This window comes from Danio rerio, chromosome 24, assembly GCF_049306965.1.
Source record: "Danio rerio strain Tuebingen ecotype United States chromosome 24, GRCz12tu, whole genome shotgun sequence".
In the NCBI taxonomy this organism is placed as follows: Eukaryota; Metazoa; Chordata; class Actinopteri; order Cypriniformes; family Danionidae; genus Danio; species Danio rerio.
In genome coordinates this window covers 36914636-36935331 of record NC_133199.1, presented here as the reverse complement: position 1 = coordinate 36935331, position 20696 = coordinate 36914636, and the positions used below count along the sequence as shown (strand labels likewise).

General features: G+C 35.8%; 1 protein-coding gene across 5 annotated transcripts in view; it reads left to right on the top strand.

Annotated features, from left to right (window-relative positions):
• The window catches only part of LOC100330501 (RALY RNA binding protein like), a 490398-nt gene that overhangs the window by 445335 nt on the left and 24367 nt on the right, over window positions 1-20696 (top strand). For all 5 annotated transcript variants that reach the window (XM_073940984.1, XM_009297570.5, XM_073940982.1 and 2 more), the window contains one exon: window positions 15195-15270. In XM_073940984.1, coding sequence (XP_073797085.1) covers window positions 15195-15270 — 76 coding nt within the window. The remainder of the gene's footprint in view (window positions 1-15194; window positions 15271-20696) is intronic.

Genomic DNA, 20696 nt, shown 5'->3' with positions numbered 1-20696 from the left:
TGTGAAGATGAGTGTTGCTAGATGTGCCACATTTAATTAGGTCACTATAGGAATTTTAAATGAGTTCATAAGTTAGACACACTCATCTCTGCAAGAAATCTCTGGTTGCATATGTTCTGTTGTATGTTTTATCAGTCCTTTATGCTAATTTGGAGGTCTCATATAATTACATCTATTTGTAGTGTTGGGTTTGTACTGTATAGACTGATTTCACGCGGCTGCCATTTTTAAAAGCGAAATCGAGGCTGCGGTGGAAAGAAACCCGGAAGTATCATTGGGAGTTACATAGGAATGTTGTGTAGCTGGCTATATATCTTATCAGCGAAGAGAAAGTGACACAAATTTATAATTTCACCGCCTTCCAGGTGACCCGAAGGTTCGTTCTGAATGAATGGTGAAAATAAAACGTGATATCGAGCTCATTTTCAGCTAAGTTAAGGGAAATGGCACTAGTTAGCTAACGTTTTCTGTCCCAAACACACGTTTTAGATGCTATTTATCAAACTCGAGTAAATAAACTCACTCTTTCACTATATTAGACTCATCACGATACTGAATTAACAGAAAAAACATAAATTTTCCATTAACATTCAAGGGACTGTTGATGGCTTTCTTAAAACAGCGCTGATTTGCCATTGTGTTCACGTGCTCAACAGAAATGATTGTGATTGGCCGTGAAGGTAATCAGTTCACCCTTCGCTGTTTACCGAGCACAAACACAGACAGACGAGCGATCTGCTTGGTGACTTGACATCTTCACGGCTGATTCATGATCCAGTCTCCGTGTATCTGTGTTTGCACTGGGTGAAGAGTAAACTGAGTACAAACCAAACACAGATACACGGAGACTGGAGCATGAAGCAGCCGTGAAGATCAGACGAGACATCCGCGCTCAGCAGTGCTTTCATGTTAGCGGGAAATAGACTGTTTTAAAACTTCAGTACCGGATCAACACTATTACAGACAACACGTAGGTGTGCTGCAGAGGACTGCATGTGTTTTATCGCTCAACAAGTTTCAACGGGCTGAAGCAGGAAAGCGCCCCCGCGGTGTTTAACTGGTGCCATGAACTGAAGCCCCGGTTATGCGTATCACTGAGATTGTGATGTTGTTTGATGCTAAATTGCTTTTAATTGTTTAAAATAAACTAACTGAATGATATTAAAATGTTTACACCATTTCTGCATTTTGAAATCTCGACAACAGCTGGAGGTTTGTAGTCCACAGCATTTCACTGCAATGTTTACAGTGCTGGTCCTCTTCTTCCAGGTTTCTTCCCATCGTTGCCTTGCTTTGGTTCTTTAAAATTTCGGCCGAGTGAAATAAGCGTATTTGACCGTTAAACACTGAGCTGAAGCAGAATATAGATTCCAGTGCCGCCTTGTTTCACTGTGATTTAATTTCCTAGCTGTTGATTGAACGAAGTGATGGAAGTTTGAAGTGGATGATTGAACGTGTGCTTCATTATATGAAGAAATCTATTGGCTACAGTTTCAATCTGTTAAGTAATATAACTAAATTTGTAATTATTGTTGAAGGCACAGTATGTCATTTTGTAAGCATTTGTAACAACTGCTGGAGCAATTGCAAGTCTTGAGTGGCGAGCACAAATCACATGAAAGCAATGAAGCTTTTTATTATGCCACAGTCCACCGCTTCTGGTTTTTCTGGTGTTGATCATGTGGAGAAGCAGCAGCACTAATTTATCAGATTAAATTCATGTTAAGGTTCTGTTATAATGCTGCTCTGTGCAGTCTAATAAAACACACAACATATTAAAGCATGTTTGGTGTTTCTCTGTTTTCCAGAAAACCAAACTTGAAATTATTATTGTGGGATATCATTAGCATAAACACATGCTTGGTTTCACTACTTAAATTGCTTATTTCTCTGAATTTGAATGTTCTTTAAAACATTTGGAATAATGTATATAGTCATCAAAATACATAACTCTGTTCTTGTGTTTTTTATTTATTTTATGTATAAAAAATCTTACATGATGTGCCTTTAAGCCCGCTTAATGTACATGTTCAGAAGATTTTTCTAACTGATGCATGAACAGCTTTAGTTTGTCCACAAGATGTCAGGTCTGAGGTTTTATTACAACCTTGTTTTACTTAGATTTTTATATTTTTAAGTATATTTGAAACTTTTTGTTCAGTTCCCCAAACAACACACAGACAGCCCTACAAATGCAGTTCTTAATTTCGTTATTTACAGTTAGTAATTTCATACAACATGATTTTGTGCCTTTTTTTTTTTTTTAAAGTACCACCTGTACCATTTGGAAAGTATTGTATTGCCAATTTTATCATAAAAACACAAACAACAGCACTAAGTTTAAAAAAATATAGCATTTCATTCATTGCATTTAATATTAATTGCAATGTCATCCCCTTCTTCTCTGGGTGCATTCCAGTCCAATTTTTTTGCAAATTTTACTTTGTCTCGTTCACTCGGATTAGGGCAAGACAGAATCTGCAGACATTTTCTGAAGAGAATTTTGTAAAAATAAAATCTGCTGATTTATGCGGAATTATTTTGGAAATATCGTAACTAAAAGCTTTTTAACTTTTATTTAATGTTTACAATGCAAATCCATCTAAAGCCACTTATTTTGTAAACAAAGCAAGTCTATCATATATCTACTAAAAGAAAATATTACTTTATAAACTGTATTGTAAATAAATCAAATGAACATTTTCATGTTAGTCATTATTTTTATGAAATTTGTATTAGTCCAAATTAATAAAAAAAAACTGAACGAAATATAAATTTACACACATTTACACAAGTAAATAAATAAACTCGATGGGCTGGAAATCTGCCGACGTCACAACCGCATTGCATTCTGGGACATATTGGTGTTGAAGTGGACTTATGAAGCTCCCTCAGTCAACTACCCTTGTTCACTTGATGAAGTGGAACGCACTTGAAAGTGGCGTTGGGGAGTCCCGGTGGGAACATAGGTAGGGAATTTTCTGAGTGTGTGTATAAAAGTGTCCTGTAACTCAGCCTCCGTGTCTGAATCTAGTCTCTAAACCCCACCTCTCTTACTGGATTGGTCAGATGATGGACCAGTCTGTTGTGATTGGTCTGCCACTTACTCTGAGAGTCAGAAACAAAAGTTGTTGTATAATATCTGAATTTCAGCTCTTCTTCAGCAGTGATGGTGTTTTTACAAAATCAGTTTGATGTCAGATCCTCATATTTTGGAAGTGCATTCATAGTGGATTCACTATTGCAGTGCAAAACAACACGTCTTGACTACACAACACAAACAATACGAGCTTCAGATACAGCTACAGTGTTTGAGAAAGCGATACGACATTTTGCTGCAGAAATTTGATTGCAGATTCGGGTCACAGTATCAGATGCATCTATATAATTATCACCGCACCTCCTGCTGGAAATCAGGATTTAAATAGACGCCCTGTGGAGATGTAGAAATTTGTGACTGGGAGCGGATGTGTTTGTGTGTGTTTGAGCTATATTTAAGTGTGTGAGCACGTACCTTACGGTCGTTGTGGCTTTGAGATGTGACAGTGTGCTAAGTGGAAGAAAATGAAGGTTTGGCTGCAAGCGGCAGCCTGCTTGCTCTTCTGTTTAGCATGCAGTAAAACAGATGGCAACTGAGGATAAATCAGCATCCAGCTGGGCTCTGTATATGCTGGAATTCTTGATTCTGGTCAATATATACTTCTGCATGAGGCTAAACTGAGTTTCTGACAGTGGCTGGCTTTCTGTGTGGGGTTCTTATTAGCAACTAGAAGTTAGTAACATTTTGTTGCTTGAAAAAATAGTTCACATTTACAGAATTGAAATGCATTTAATAGAGTTTAAGTAGATTTTATTTTAAAAGGTTTTCAACATTTGTCTATTTTCAAAAGAAAAAATTGAAAAATATCACTAAACACTTATTATTTTTTTAAATGGAATTTAGAAATAATTAGAGATATATTGTAATAGTAAATAATTTTACTATTACGGCGCTCGAGAGTTTGAGGAGCTCAGTTGTTAACTTCAGAAAAACTAGCTTAATTTAATCATAATCTGACACCTTTTAAAGCTTTAAGGCAAGATGACAAAACCTAAAATGAGGAAAATTAGGCAAGGTAACTTTTTTTTATTTAGCATATTTCATTAACAATAGTAATTCAAAGTGCCAGTGAGAGGAGTCCATTACAGTAACCCACTATGCTGGTCATAAAAGCATGAACAATTTTCTCACTGGAAACAAAGCATCTAATTCTTGTTTTTGAGATGATAGTATGATGATTTAGTTACTGAAACTCAGTTCTGACCCCAGAATCACACCAGGATTCTTGACATTATTTTTTGCTGTTTGACAGAAGATTGGAAAAACGTTGGCTGGTCTGATGAGTCTCAATTTCTGCTGCCACATTCAGATGGTAGGGTCAGAATTTGGCATCAACAACATGAAAGCATGGATCCATCCTGCCTTGTAATTAACAGTTCAGGCTGATGGTGGTGGTGTAATGGTGTGAGGGATATTTGATATTTTCTTGGCACACTTTGCACCCATTAGTACCAGTTGAGCATTGGGCGAACGCCACAGTATACCTGAGTATTGTTGCTCACCATGTCCATCCCTTTATGACCACAGACCACCCATCTTCTGATAACTACATCCAGCAGGAGAACGCACCATGTCATAAAGCGTGAATCATCTCAGACTGGTTTCTTAAACATGACAATGAGTCACTGTACTCAAATGACCTCAACAGTCACCAGACCTCAATCCAATAGAGCACCTTTGGGATGTGGTGGAACGGGAGATTATCATCATGGATGTGCAGCCGACAAATCCGCAGCAACTGCATGATGCTATCATGTAAATATCGACCAAACTCTCTGAGGATGATTTCCAGTACCTTGTTGAATCTATACCATGAAGGATTAAGGCTGCTCTGAAGGCAAAAGGGGTCCAAGCCGGTACTAGTGGCCGTTGAGTGTATATAGTAATAGTAAATAATTAGAAAGATTTTATAGATCTATTAGGAACATTTGTCTGCATTATTGGCATATATTTTTTCTAATTATTTATGTATTAATTATTGCTATTATGCATGGTTTAACGGTCTTGATCTAAATATAAACACACAAGCTTAATTTCATTTTGAACATGTTAAAGCACAATAATGAACAGGGTGAGCATTTACGTATGCCTCACTACAACTAATTAAAAGCAACGCACAACTGTCACTTACAATTCAAATACATTGACTCCATTATATTCACCTTCATTCCACACGTAATTCAGTTACACCCATGACTCCTTTCTCTTTCTTTCTCTCTCTAATGTTTTGATATTTGAAATGATTGCATCTTAATACAGTAGTTCTGCTTTTGCAATGGACGTCAAGCAGTGACCGTGAATTGCATATTGCAGTGATCTGCATGAGACCAACATTATGCTAAATGACTTGACATAGACTGAATAGGAAAATTACCATTTTGTAAATACATGAACAGGAACGAAAGTGTGATCTAAAACACACACACACACACACACACACACACACTGGACCAAATACTCCTGTAGTATTAACCATAGTGACCAAAATACAATAGAGTCTGATTGAGTGCATCGCTGAAGAGATGTTTTGCCTATTATTTAGAGGTTGATAAGTGTTTATGTGGCTATCCTGATTAGTTGCATTGTTTGCGTTCAGCATTGAGATTACAATAATAAATGGGATTTTCAGATGACATTCCGCCCTTTTCAATTCTTCAGTCAACTTGATATTGCGTGTTTGTTTTTTTGCATATAGCTCTGAAATTGCAGCAATTATTTATGATTTAAAGGCCATATGTGTAGTGTTTGTGAGGTCAAACTGATAAGAGATCAGACAAGGTGATGAAAGATGAAGGCTCTTCTTTATGCGAAGAAATAAATCAGCAAGTCTGGAGCAGCTCTTTGTTTTTGAGCTTTTTTGGCCTGTCAGCTTTAAAGGTTACTCTGAAAACTGAATTCTGAACTCATTTAGTTTGAATTCCAAGTAACAATATATATTGTTTTTATGATATTATTTATTTATTTTTTGTTGAGTTTACATCACTCAGTTTGGTTTTGATCTTATAATGCAGTACCATTTTTATTGATTATTGTTAATTAATTTTTAAGAGAATCAAATCTGATCTTTATTTTGTATTTTCTGTTGGATTTAAGTCAGGTGATTGGCTGGGCCATTCTATAGCGTGATTTCCTTTCTCTGAAAGCATTTGGGAGTTTCCTTGGCTGCGTTTTGGATCATTGTGTTGCTGAAATGTCCACCTTGGTTTCATCTTCATCATCCTGCTAGATGTTGGACTAAAGTAGCTAATATTCATTTACAGTGAGGAAGGGAGTGTCAGGGTTGTGGATGGGAAATGGGGAAAAAGGAGCGAGGGCTCAAGTGCAGGAAAATGGGGAATTTATTAAATTATAAACATAAAATAAAATGCAAAATAAACTACCCCGAGGGGGAAAACATTAACAAAACAAATACATACACATACAAACAGGACTGAGCAGGCTGACAAGGATGAGGACTGGAAACACAACAGGACAAGACTTCATACAACGACATGTGATGACGAACTGGCACAGGACAGCAAATGTGAGGGGTTTATAAACTGTAGAAAATTAACACACAAACAGGTGAACACAATTAACTAATAATGGGTTAACAAGGAGGGTGGGACAAGACAATAGACGGGAGAGCGCATGACACAGAGAGACAACACAAGCCATGCGCTCACAAAACAGGACAAGAACATGCAGCCAATGAGAGAACTCATTAACCGCATGTTCATGACAACACAAACACAGCACTGAAGCACACGACAAAAGCATGTGACCACAATGTAAACACATAGCCACGTGCTTTGACAGACGCAAGACACGAGCACACGATGAATGACAACACTTACCGTGCGCTCACACACGCAGCGTGCATGTTTCATCCCAGCGCCGACCAAAACCGAAACCAACTGGATTGAGATGCTGGGAATGAAACTCCACGCTGCAGCCAGACGAAAACACAAACACGAGTACAAGAGCGCGCACACTCTGCGTACACCCACAACGGCGCGCGCACACACAGAGACACACAATGACAGAAACAGAACGAGACTGAGCTAATGTCAGAGCTCTGCCACCAAAACAAGAATTTACAAGACCAGAGTGGCAGAACCCTGACAGGGAGAGGGGTTGCTGAAGAACGACTGAGAGATTTCAGCTGCTCTCTAGGCTTTCACTTCCTTTCTTCATGTGTTCAATCATTTTTCCCTGCATCATTTAATTTTATTACACATTTCCTAATGTGTATCTAATTAGCATATTAATGTGCATATATGAATTTCTTTGGCTGTTACCAACATCCTGGAAAATTTTCAGCACAACAGCAATGGTGACGTGTTCAATACTTATTCTCGGTTGTATATTAAAAATATGGTTTCAATAGTAATTACTTGAATTTTAATTTAATGTTTTTATTCATATGTTATCTGTGCTACTGCTCAGTTTAAATTGTAATTTCTTGTATAAATTACTTTTTGTTTGTTTGAATGATTTTTGATACTTTTACAATATATTACTGCTTTAATTTTATTGTTTAATAAAATAGCTTTAATTTATTGTGTTTTTTATTTCTACAGTTTTATTATATTTCACACTTTTTTACCATTTTTAAAAGTTATTTTATATATGTATTTTTCATAACTCTGAAATGAATTTGTATTTAAATACAACAAATTATTTAATTACATTTATTTGATTAATTATTAATGCTATTTAGTGCCATTTACATTATTTTTGAGACTGTGCTTCAGTTATTTTTGGAAAACACTATAAAAATGTGTCTGAATGAGGCCTTGCTTTTGACCGCGTCCACCGAGAATACTGTAGGGCTTGTTTCAGATGCTGTGCGTGTCTCTTTGTGTGAGTCTGTCTCAATGGAAAGCTTTCAGGCACAGAAGAAGAGCCAGCAGCAGCCTGGGGTTCAGCACCTCGGACAGCTCCACTCGTCTCCAGGCAACCAGTCCAGAAAACACATGCACATCAGTGGACTAGCAGCAAAGAAAAAACTTTAAACAAAAATCATTTTTCATTTAATTGATATTTTTAGGGTGGCTGATTTAATACTGATTTTCAAAAGACATCAATAATTTTCCCCCTCTATTCTGTGTTCCTTTCAGAGGAAGCATAGTAGGGATTTGTGATCTATAATAATGTTAATTCACAGATATATTTTATATAGTTTATCTGTAAACCTATCTTCTTCTATACATTTGAACAGCAAAGAAACATGGACGAGCCTGAACAAGGAGCAGGACGTGTTTTATGAGTTTTTAAAAAGCATGAAAGAGACTGACAGGAATATTTCTGTGGCTCAAATGCCTAAAATGTCTTACAATAATGGACATCTCAGTGTGAAAGAACTGAATTGACTTCACTTTGGTGGCTTGTTGCAAATTAAATATTCAAATACACACTTATGTGTAGAAATATTTTAGTATTCATATAAACCAACACAGGCTCATCAGAAATATGTGCCCAGAGTTGCATGTTTGAGAACTGTAAAATATGTACCCAGGGCTATGTATGGTTGCATTTTGTGTGTAAAACAAACGCAGAGTGGTTTGATGTTGCTGTGGAAAACCTTGGTTACCTTTTTGCTGTAGAACTGACCATTTACTTCCATAAGGACCGCTTTTCCGCCTTGACCAGTTTGCGTGTTAGCTCACCAAGTATGGTGTCAGATTTGGGACACAGACCGGGGTCAAGTTCAGTGAAGGATGTTTCCAGAAACCAAGTAAAACAAAACCGCAAAAAAACATGCAGTGTGAAGTTGTGATAAATGCATGCAACCAAAATGGTTGTTTTTGCCTTTGAAAACACTATCAGTTGGGTTTAGGGAAGGGGTGGATGGTAGGGTTGAGCGATGTCGACCAATTTGGCATCATACGATGCCTAATGTAAAACATTGCGATGGACAATGGCATCATTGTGATAGATGGTGGTGAATTAATTATTTATAAATAATTCATAACAAATGAATTATTTGTAGCCTACCGTGTCAACTATCTGATCCGCATGGTCTTTGTATTACCCATAATCAAATAAATAAATAAAGATAAGTTACACACATATTATGAATAGGCAAAGTGATCTGTGTCGTTATAATGGCATCGACAAACTTGGTTGTTAAAAAATTTGCACAATCAACAGGAACCAACCAACAGGCTTTCGCTAAAATTACTAAGTACAAGCGCGAAAGCAAAAGATTGAAGCAGTGTACTGACGCTGAGATGTGTTACCTGATAGATTCAAAAGACCGAAGAGTCATTAGACAGAGACAAGATTAATTCAATATCTTGTTTAACAACTATAGTAAGATATGATCCAGCGGTACATCCTTGATAAACTGTTCGACGTGCACTGCTCTCTGGCGTTTTGTGCTCAAAGCACCTGCAGACTGCTGGAGCTCAGACACGCACATATGCTGGACGATGGTATTGTCTATCGACCTAACCCTACTGGATAGGTCAGTCAAAAGCAAGCTGATATACATACAACCCAACTGACTTCTCTCACAGATGACCAGAGAAGATCGTGCCCCAGTAACGTATTTGAGATTGTCAAAAATGTGCCCTACTCCCTCTAGTGGATTTTTGAAAATAAAAACTGCAAGAAGATGTCCATGGTACATATTTGTCGGTTCTCAAGAATATAGTCTTGGGAACATATTTCCAATGAGCCTGGGTTGGAAAACATGCCCCAGTTAAGTATTTGGGATTGCCAAAAATGTTTAGACTGTGGACTCTAGTAGATTTGTGAAAACAAAAACTGCAATCATACATAGACCAGGGCACATGTCTTCCAGTTCTCACATATGTAGCTCTGGGAATGTATCTTTATTGAGCCGTTTTTGATATAAACAGTCAGTGACATCTATAGAGCAAGCAGTTTAGAGATCTGGGCTTAGTCTGTGCATAATGTTTTACAGCAATTTCAGCTTATTACACTGTGCTCTTAAAAATGTTCAAACATTTAGAATCTGTGTTTATCTGTGTTTGTGTTTTTTTAACTTTAAAAATTAATTAAATTTTTTGACAAATTCTGATCTGATATAGAGAGGTGGCTTCCTTTTTTGATGTACACATGACATGCATCAAAATAGTGTTCACTTATCCTTTTTAGAAATGTCAATAGCATTTATAATAACAATTGTACATTCAATTAATTAAATCGATAATTCATGAGTATATGATTAACCATAGCATCGAATTGATTCGGGACATCTGAATCGATACCTGGCCCTACCATCAGTCATTGGAAAAATGTATACCTCATGCATGCAAACAGGTGCTGTGTTGAATAGGAGGAGCTGTTTTCTGCATGATGCTGTTTGGAGAAGGGAATTTGTCACGTTGTGAGCAGAGGTGCCCAAGCATCAGCAGAAATAACAGGATTTCTGCATGAAGATGCCTGCTGAAGGGGTTTTATGTATTCTGTCAGATTTTTCTCTCTCATTTTGATCCTGTAACATCAGTCGCAAACAAGAGAGCAAATACAGGCTTCATTGAATTTATTTATTTTATTATTGTATATTTGTTGCATCATGGTAAAATTGTGATTTACTGTTGGTTAGTTTGAAAAGGCATACTTTGAACATGTTTTGTACAATGCATTGCATACTATGTCTATATAATATATTTTATACAATGCTATTATTCTTTAAAATAGAAGTTGATGTGTGTATTATTCAATTTTTATTAATATTTAGATGCTTGTTTTCATATCACAGTAATTAATATTATTTATGCTTTTTTGAAACATTTGCAAAAGTATTTATGCATAGTTTTTTATTTGAATGCTATTTAAAATGGAGAATACTAATAAACATTGTGGTATTCACATAATGCAAAATACTAGTAGTCCATTTTGAAATATTTAAAATATTACTTTTAATGTATGTTGGACTAACCCATAATCCCCTAATTTCAATGATTGGTCAGAGGCTTCAAATAAGTTCAATCAATTTAATGAATCAAATTGATAAATCATGAAGAGCTGTGAACTAGTGATGGGTCGTTCATGAACGATTCGTTTATTTTGAACGAATCTTCAATATGACTCGGGAACTACGAGTCCTCTCAGGCAGTGATTCGTTCATCCGCGCGGGCACACATTTGTGCAGGTGGTATCGTTCATTTCAAGTCTTTTGAGTCATTCATCGTGGAAAGGCAGAAGCCAATCATACGTGTTTAGAGCCGGAAAAAGAATTGAACCGTTCATCTCTCGAGTCCTCTATTGGGTCTGAGTCATTCATTCATCATGGGCCAATCACATGTGTTTAGAGCCGGAAAAAGAATTGAACCGTTCATCTCTCGAGTCCTCTATCGGGTCTGAGTCATTCGTTCATCATGGGCCAATCACATGTGTTTAGAGCCGGAAAAAGAATTGAACCTAAGATCTCTCGAGTCCTCTATCGGGTCTGAGTCATTCGTTCATCACGAACCAATCATATGCTTTTAGAGCCGGAAAAAGAATTGAATTGAAAGGTGAACTAATTATCATGGCTCCTATCGACTCAGACTGTGTACATTGGTTAAGATTATATGTGACTGTCAGTGTAACATGAACGAACCACTGACATTTAAAGACATGAAGAGGTGAGGTGAGCAAAGAGATAAAAAATACCTTCATAGGCAAAAGAGCAGGTAAACATTGAATTATTATTTTCTCCTTCTTATAGTATTCTATTTATTACTTATTTGTCGTGTGATCAACCTTTTGGGCTAGTTGTAGATGTGTTTGGAAGCAATTTGTAACATTTTAATAATATTTTGGCAAATTAAACCAAATAACCGAAATGACTCGAAAAAGATTCGTTCATCTCGATGAACGAGACTCAAAGATCCGAGTCAGTAAAATGATCTGAACTTCCCATCGCTATTGTGGATGCCCCGACATAAGACTCAATGCTGTAGAGGTTTTACAGTAGCTTCGCAGCCCAGAGCTCTGTATGCTTTGTTTATTTGATTCATTAAGTTGAATGGATCACTTTTCCTCAAGCTTTTTTTTCATATCATGGTAAATTGCATTTCATTTTAAAATGGCATTTACTGTTGGCGGCATGGTGGCTCAGTGGTTAGCACTGTCACTTCACAGCAAGAAGGTTGCTGGTTTGAGTCCTGGCTGGACCAGTTGGCATTTCTGTGTGAAGTTTGCATGTTCTCCCCGTGTTGTCGTGGGTTTCCTCCAGGTGCTCCGGTTTCCTACACAGTCCAAAGACATGCACTATTGGTAAATTGGATAAACTAAATTGGCCGTAGTGTATGAGTGTGTGTGAATGCGGGAGTGCATTAGTGTTTCCCACTACTGGGTTGCAGTCGGAAGAGCATCTGCTGCATGAAACATATGCTGGAATATTTGGTGGTTCATTCCACTCAGGTGTCCTGATATAAATAAGGGACTAAGCCAAAGCAAAATGAATGAATGAATATATTACTGTTTATTTATTCACTTTTATTTAATTAAATATTTACATTACATTATTAATTTTTTTATCAAAGCAAATGAGCATAAATTCAGTCAGCATGCTTACACCCGGCGCTCTCAGTGAGAGATTTCAGAGCTACAAGCTGTAAATGGAACCAAATGCATCTCATTCATCTCAAAGCATTGCTATCGCACTTTTTCTTTTTAGTGTGTTGCATTGGAGCTGCGCTACTGTATGTTTTTTGTGCTCAATGTTGTGAACAGGACTGCTGGGTCAGACGCCACACATAAGTCTCACAAATGTTCTGTATTTTATATCCCGTCGTTCAAGGATGATGGTCAGATAGAAAAAATAAATGCTTTAATGTACATACCTGTGTGTGCATCAAGGTCAAGTGCTTGGAGCATTTTTGTTTTCATCCCTTTCTCTTCTGCAGTGAAATGAAATGTTTCAGTATTAGTTGGAATTAAATGTTTTAATATAGCCTAGGTTTTTAATCTGCGGTTTTTTAAAAGATGTGCTCTTTGTATAAATTAGAGATGCCAGTGACTAATCAGCTAATTGTTGGTAATATCTTCTTTTTTTTTCTTTTTTTTATAAAAATGTTTTTATTGTAGAAAAAACACTTGAAATTTAACATGAAAATACACTTTTTTTTTTTTTTTTTTACATTTTAACTCTTCCCCCCTCCCTCCCCCAAAGCATCCAGATTCAGTTTAGCAGGTAGATGTATTGTTATTCATGGGCTAAGGCAAAGAAAAACATATACTGTATTCCACAAATTAAAATACACATATACATATATCAATCAATAGTGTGAGAGGTATTTGCTTGTGCCATTGTATAGTTATGTTCCAAAAATTGTATAAACAGATCCCAAATAAACATTTGAAAGGTTGGAAGCTAATTGTTGAATAAAATATATTTATTGCACAATTTTTAAAAACATTTGCACTTGTGGTATTGAAAATACTATTGTCCTCCTAATTATTTTCCTTTGTGTATATTTGTAAATACACTCACTGGCCACTTAATAAGGAACACCTTACTAGTACCGGCTTGGACCCCTTTTGCCTTCAGAACTGCCTTAATCCTTTGTGGCATAGATTCAACAAGGTACTGGAAATATTCCTCAGAGATTTTGCTTCCTATTGACATTATCGCATCACACAGTTGCTGCAGATTTGTCGGCTGCACATCCATGATGCAAATCTTCCATTCCACCACATCCCAAAGGTGCTCTATTGGATTGAGATCCGTTGACTGTGGAGGCCATTTGAGTACAGTGAACTCATTGTCATGTTCAAGAAACCAGTCTGAGATGATTTGAGCTTTATGAACTCATGGTGCGTTATCCTGTTGAAATAAGCTATCAGAAGATGTGTACACTGCGGTCATAAAGGCATGGACATGGCCAGCAACAATACTCAGGTAGGCTGTGGTGTTGACATGATGCTTAATTAATACTAATGGGCCCAAAGTGTGCCAAGAAAATATCCCTCACACCATTACACCACCACCACCAGCCTGAACCATTGATTCAAGGTAAGATAGATCCATGCTTTCCTGTAGTTGATGCCAAACTCTGACCCTACTGTCCGAATGTGGCAGCAGAAATCGAGGCTCATCAGCCCAGGCAACGTTTATTCAATCTTCTATTGTCCAATTTTGGTGAGCCTGTGCGAATTGTAGCCTCAGTTTCCTGTTCTTAGCTGACAGAAGTGGCACCCGGTGTGGTCTTCTGCTGCTGTAGCCCATCAGCCTCAAGGTTGGACCTGCAGACCTCTTATTTGAGTTACTGTTGCCTTTCTATCAGCTCGAACCAGTCAGGCCATTCTCCTTTGACCTCTGGCATCAACAAGGCATTTGCACCCTCAGAGCTGCCGCTCACTGGATATTTTCTCTTTTTCAGGTCATTCTCTGTAAAACCTAGAGATTTTTTCGCGTGAAAATCCCAGAAGATCAGCAGTTTCTGAAACACTCAGTCTAGGCAGTCTGGCACCTACCTATGTTCAAAGTCACTTAAATCACCTTTATTCCCCATTCTGATGCTCGGTTTGAACAGCAGCAGATCGTCTTGACTATGTCTACATGCCTAAATGCATTGAGTTGCTGCCATATGATTGGCTGATTAGAAATTTACATTAACAAGCAGTTGGGCAGGCGTACCTAATAAAGTGGCCGGTAAGTGTATGTTTATGTGACTACAAAGACCTAAAGTGTGTATTATTCTGCATAACTCTAAGCGCTGCACTATTTGCATTGTTATTATTAGCATTTGACATGCAATGCCTATTCGCCAAATATGCCCGTGTACAAAGGTTCTGCTTGCCCTCTGCTTGTGAATTGTCTTGGTAATGGACTGCGTTTTTCATGAATATCTCATGCTGTTGTTATTCAAGAGGTAAATTGCACAAAAACAGGTTTAGAGAAAAGATATTGCTGCATTTTCAGAATACGGGATCTGCTTTCTTTTGGTTTTACGATCCTATGGCAGCAAATTATTTGCAGAACATCAAACAGGCACCGCATTGTTCTGTCCATCACGCTCCAGTCATTAAAGACTGAAGATGCATGTATTTATTTGCCTGGTCATGGTTTAAAATGAACAAAGCCTGTGACTTTATCCTGAGAGAACTTATTTCTACAGATGTTTGATGCTGGGTTCTTCTGTTTCTGCAGATATTAACATGGCTGGAGAGCCCAAACCCTACAGGCCTAAAGCAGGATCCAAACGACCCCTGACTGCTGTCTACAGGTGAGCATTTCCTATTTATGAGGCATTGAAATATTTTCCTTTATCTTTTAGTCTACATGAGCTGTTACATTTGACCTGATTATGAAGTCTGTTTGCATGAAACATAAGGAAAATAAGATTTTTAGTCTCAAACATGCACATACTACATGATTTTATTTAAGGAATAGCCCATCCCCCCCCCCCCCCCCCCCCCCCCCCCCAAATAAAAAAACGTGCTCATTTTCTACTCACTCTTCACTTGTTTCAATTCTCTTTATTCTGTAAACACATCAAAAGGAGATATTTCAAAAAATGTTGAAAACCTGTAGCCATTAACTTCTATAGTAGGAAAAACAAATACCTTGGAAGTCAATGGTTACAGGTTTCCATTCAATCATTCATTTTCCTTTGGCTTAGTTGGCTTACCTTTTGCCACAGCGGAATGAACTGCCAACTTTTCCGGCATGTTTTACACAGTGGATGCCCTTCTAGCCGCAACCCATTATTGGGAAATACCTATACACTCTCACATTAACATACACTCATACACTACGGCCTATTTGATTCATCTAGTTCACCTATAGCACATGTCTTTGGAGTGTGGGGGAAACCGACGCTAACAAGGGGAGAACATGCAAACTCCACACAGAAATGCCAACTACTCCAGTCGGGACTTGAACTGTTGACCTTCTTTTTGTAAGGTGACAGTGCTAACCAAGGAAGAATAAATGATAACAGATATTTTAGTTTTGGATGAACTAATAATTAAAGATGATCAAGCAATATAGCAGATATAATGTGATAATATAGCAAATGAATTTTTATTATGGTGATAATCTACAAAGTGTAAGTGATTTGTCTCTTTATGTGTTTGTTGTATCATGATGCTGCTGCCCTAATTTAATTGCCCCAGTGAGTTTGAAAAAGTTGTTAAACTTTAACTTAAACTTAAAGAAAGCATCATCTAAACTGTTCTGAGCTCACCCATAGATGAACTGAGTTACATCCATAGATGCCTTTATAAAAAACACCCTAAATTCAATATTTAGGATTTTCCACCGGTATTTCACGCATCTTGATCAGTGAGCTGCTCTGTCCGTCACAGGCACGGATTCAACTTTCTGCTTGTAGGTTTTTCAAATACAACCAAATAAGATCAAATCAATACAAGCACAAGTGTGGAGAATGAACAACAGGATAGCAAATTTAGTATAGATTTTGACTCTAGCTTTTGATAGACATTTTCACAGATAAAATTTACAAATTTCCTGCTCATTTCTTCATATTCATGCATAAAACTCTTTAACTTTTCCCGACAAGCATTTGTTTTTTTAAGATGCCAGCCACTGCCAGTATTTTTAATGATTTTCAACTAAATTTAATGCCCTCAAAATAGTTTCTGCTAGTAATGTATGACCACACACACACACACACACACACACAAATATATATAGTTGAAGTCAGAATTATTAGCCCTCTTTATTTTTTCCCCAATTTCTGTTTAACGGAGAGCAGATTTTCTCAACACATTTCTAAACACAATAGTTTTAATAACTCATTTCTAATAACTGATTTATTTTATCTTTGCCATGATGACAGTAAATAATATTTTACTAGATATTTTTAAGACACTTCTACAGCTTAAAGTGACATTTATATATGTATATATACTGTATATATATGTATGTGTGTGTGTGTATATATATATATATATATATATATATATATATATACCGCATAAAATTACAAAAAAAAGTCAATATTATTAGCCCCTTTAAGCTATATATTTTTATAGTCTACAAAACAAACCATTGTGTACTTTTAAACGGTAAAAAAAATACATTTTATTTGATTTTATTTAGATTTTTTTATTTCCTCCCAGCTAACTTATTTTGGATACATTATCTCAGGTTAAAGCCCAATTAAAAACACACTTATTTAGGTTATTTATTTAGGTTATGTATTGTGTTATTTTATTGCTGTCATTTTGGTACTGCTGCTGCTGCTATAAATATATATATATATATATATATATATATATATATATATATATATATATATATATATATATATATATATATATATATATATATATATATATATATATATATATATATATATATTAGTTAGGGTTAGGCCCCTTTGCAACCACCTTGAGTGGTTTAAAAGGGGCTTCAAATATATTATTATTAATATTATTATTATTATGAGAATCTATTGTCTTTCAGATAACCCATTTAGCATTTACAAATCCCCACAACATGCTTCACTGTAAAAATGCTGGCTTTTGTCTGCGCCAATAGTGTGATAAAGTGCACCGACATATAGCACTGAGGTGCTCACAGTGACCTGGGTTCGATTCCCAGCTTGAGGTCCTTTGTAATAGTAATGCCATTTATTAACTGTATTTACTATTGCTTTTAAATACTTTAACATTGCACTGTAATCTGGCAATTACTGCAAAGAGTGTTACTTTTCTATCACATGTTTGAGGTACTTGGCCAATCAGAATGCACTGAGGCGACTGGCCAATCAGAGAACTTTTCTGTAGGTGGGGCGTTGAAGAAAGCTGAACTCAGTCAAAGCGATTCAGACAGACCTTTTACTTCAGATACTCCAATATCTTTCAAATCCCTACATGCACCCTTGTTAGAAGAACTGAGGTACAACGGATTAAGGTCTGGCTGATGTGCCTGAATGAAGCCGTCAGCACATCTGTCATATTATCAGGTTTAGATAACAGAACAGCCCGCGGTCTGCCATTTATCAGCACATTCGTTTGGCTGCTGAAGTAGCAGTTGTGTCTCGCAGGTTCGGTCAGCTTGTTAAACTCGCCAGACACATCAGTGAAAACTAACCAAGCGGGAAATGAGTGAAAAATCGATGTTAGAAAAAGGCATTAGGCATTTGCTTCTTAATTAGCAAGCTTTTACGGGGATTGGGAGCATTTTATTGCAAACTATAAATACTAACTTACGCTAAATAAATAGTGACTGAACCGTGAAACAATTACTGGATTAGCACTATTTCTGGTTGTGTCCATTAATGTAATGGGACTGTTTTTATTTGCACTGTTTAGAATTATTAGCTCTCTCTAGTGATTTTCTTTTTTTTTTTTTTTTAACAGAGCAAGGAATTTTTCACAGTTTTTCCTATATTATTATTTTTCTTTTAGAGAAAGTCTTATTTGTTTTATATTGGCTAGAATAAAATAATGCATTAGTTAAGCATTAATTATAGTTAATTTGTACACAATTAAGCATTAGTATGTTAGTTAACTGAGCTGTGACTAATCACACCCAATAAGCGCCATAATTAATGTGGAAATCACTTTCACTTTAGCATAGGCGTTCAAATTTTCTTTATTAACATTGTATTAATGACATTATTAATATTAATGACATATTAAGTTAGCCTTAATTATTAGCTTGATTTAGTCAATAGACTTGGATATTCCTCAATAAGTGCCATCATTAATGTGGATATCACTTTCACTTTCGAATAAGTGGTCAAATTTCCTTTATTAACACTTTTAATTACATTTTAGCCTTATTTATTAGCTTGTTCAAGTCAATAGACTTGGATATTCCTCAATAAATACCATAATTAATGTGGATATCACTTTCACTTTAGCATAGGTGGTCAAATTTACTTTATTAACACTGTATTAATGACATTTTTGCCCCAATTATTAGCTTGTTTTGGTTAATAAACTTCAATATTCCTCAGTAAGTGTCATAATTAATGTGGATATTTTTTCACTTTAGCATAGGTGGTCAAATTTAATTTATTAACACTGAATTAATGGCATTTTAGCCCTAATTATTAGCTTGTCCGTGTCAATAGAGTTGAACATCCCTCAATAGTACCATAATGAATGTGGATTTCACTTTAGAATAAGTGGTTAAATTTCTTTTATTAACACTGTATTAATGACATTTTAGCCTTAATTATTAGCTTGTTCTAGTCAATAGACTTGAATATGCCTCAGTAAGTGTCATAATTAATAATTCAGGAGGGCTAATAATTCTGACTCTGAGCAGAAGAATAATAGAATGATATTAATGAAATCATTAATTTATGCATTTTGGCAAATCGGGTTACTTTGTAATGTCTTTTCAAGCATTGGAGGTTTTGTTCTTTGTATTGTACTGATTTTTATTTATTTTTTTACTTTAGCTGATTGTGTTTGTTTTTTATTCTTTGTTTCCTGCTCTCGTTATAATTTTGAAATTCATTAAGCCTGATTTGCATTTCAAATCAGCTAATGCAACCCATCCATTATGTAATCAGAGGTCTAATTAGGAGAATAGAAGCAACAAAGATTTGCTTTTAAATGTTAATTAGTTTGGAATGAAATGGTCAAAGGAATGGCGAAATGCCCTACAATGGAATATAATGAGGTTGTTGTGGAAGTTATTACCTGAGCTCATCCTGTTTCTTGAACAGCGAATCAGCATAATAAAATCATTTCTGAAGGATCATGCGCACTGTGAAAAATATCTGTTAATTAACAATTTCGGTATTTTGTGATTCAGAAGTTTTTTTGTGTGTGTTTTTTTGCTTATTTAGAGCAGTGAATTGCATTTTGGTCTTTGGTCTGTCGACTTTTTATGTTAAAAATTCAACTCTATAATTTATCTTAGTGACTTTTACTGACATTTAAAAAATATAAGAAATTATATATATATATATATATATATATATATATATATATATATATATATATATATATATATATATATATATATAGTCTCTAGAGTAATAAATACAGCGGGGAACCATTTTAAAAAAAACACATTTCTGCTGTTGACTTAAAATTGTCACCAGATGTTGGTAAAAATTAAAGAAATCTATATATGCAAATTAAACAAATCTAATTAGTTTACAAATTCAGATATTTGTAATAAAATGAAATTTATTTTTAAAAAATTTAAAAATTTAATCCAGGGAAAAAGTATAAAACACATGAAGAAAGGGAGGTGTAGAAAGGCAGTGAAAGCCCAAAGAGCAGTTTAAATCTCTCAGTAGTTCTTCAGCAACCCTCCGCCCTTCCTCACTGTAAATTAGCTGCTTCAGTCCAACATCTACTTTACCAGGATGATGAAGGTGAAACCAAGGTGGACATTTCAGAAAGACAATGATGCAAAACACAGCAAAGGAAGCTCTCAAATGCTTTCAAAGAAAGAAAATCAAGCTGTATAATGGCCCAGCCAATCACCTGACTTAAAGATCAGATTTGAAAAACGAGACTAACAGAACCATCAAAGATCTGTGAAAGTCTGTGAAAAACTCACTTCTAAACAATTCATGTGACTTCATTCTCCACATATAGGCGTCTTCACCAAAAAATATAAAGTATTAAATACATTTCAGTAGTTCAGTACTTTCTCCTTGTGTCATTCCATTGTTTTATACTTATATTTTAGATCTTTTGTTTGTTTTAC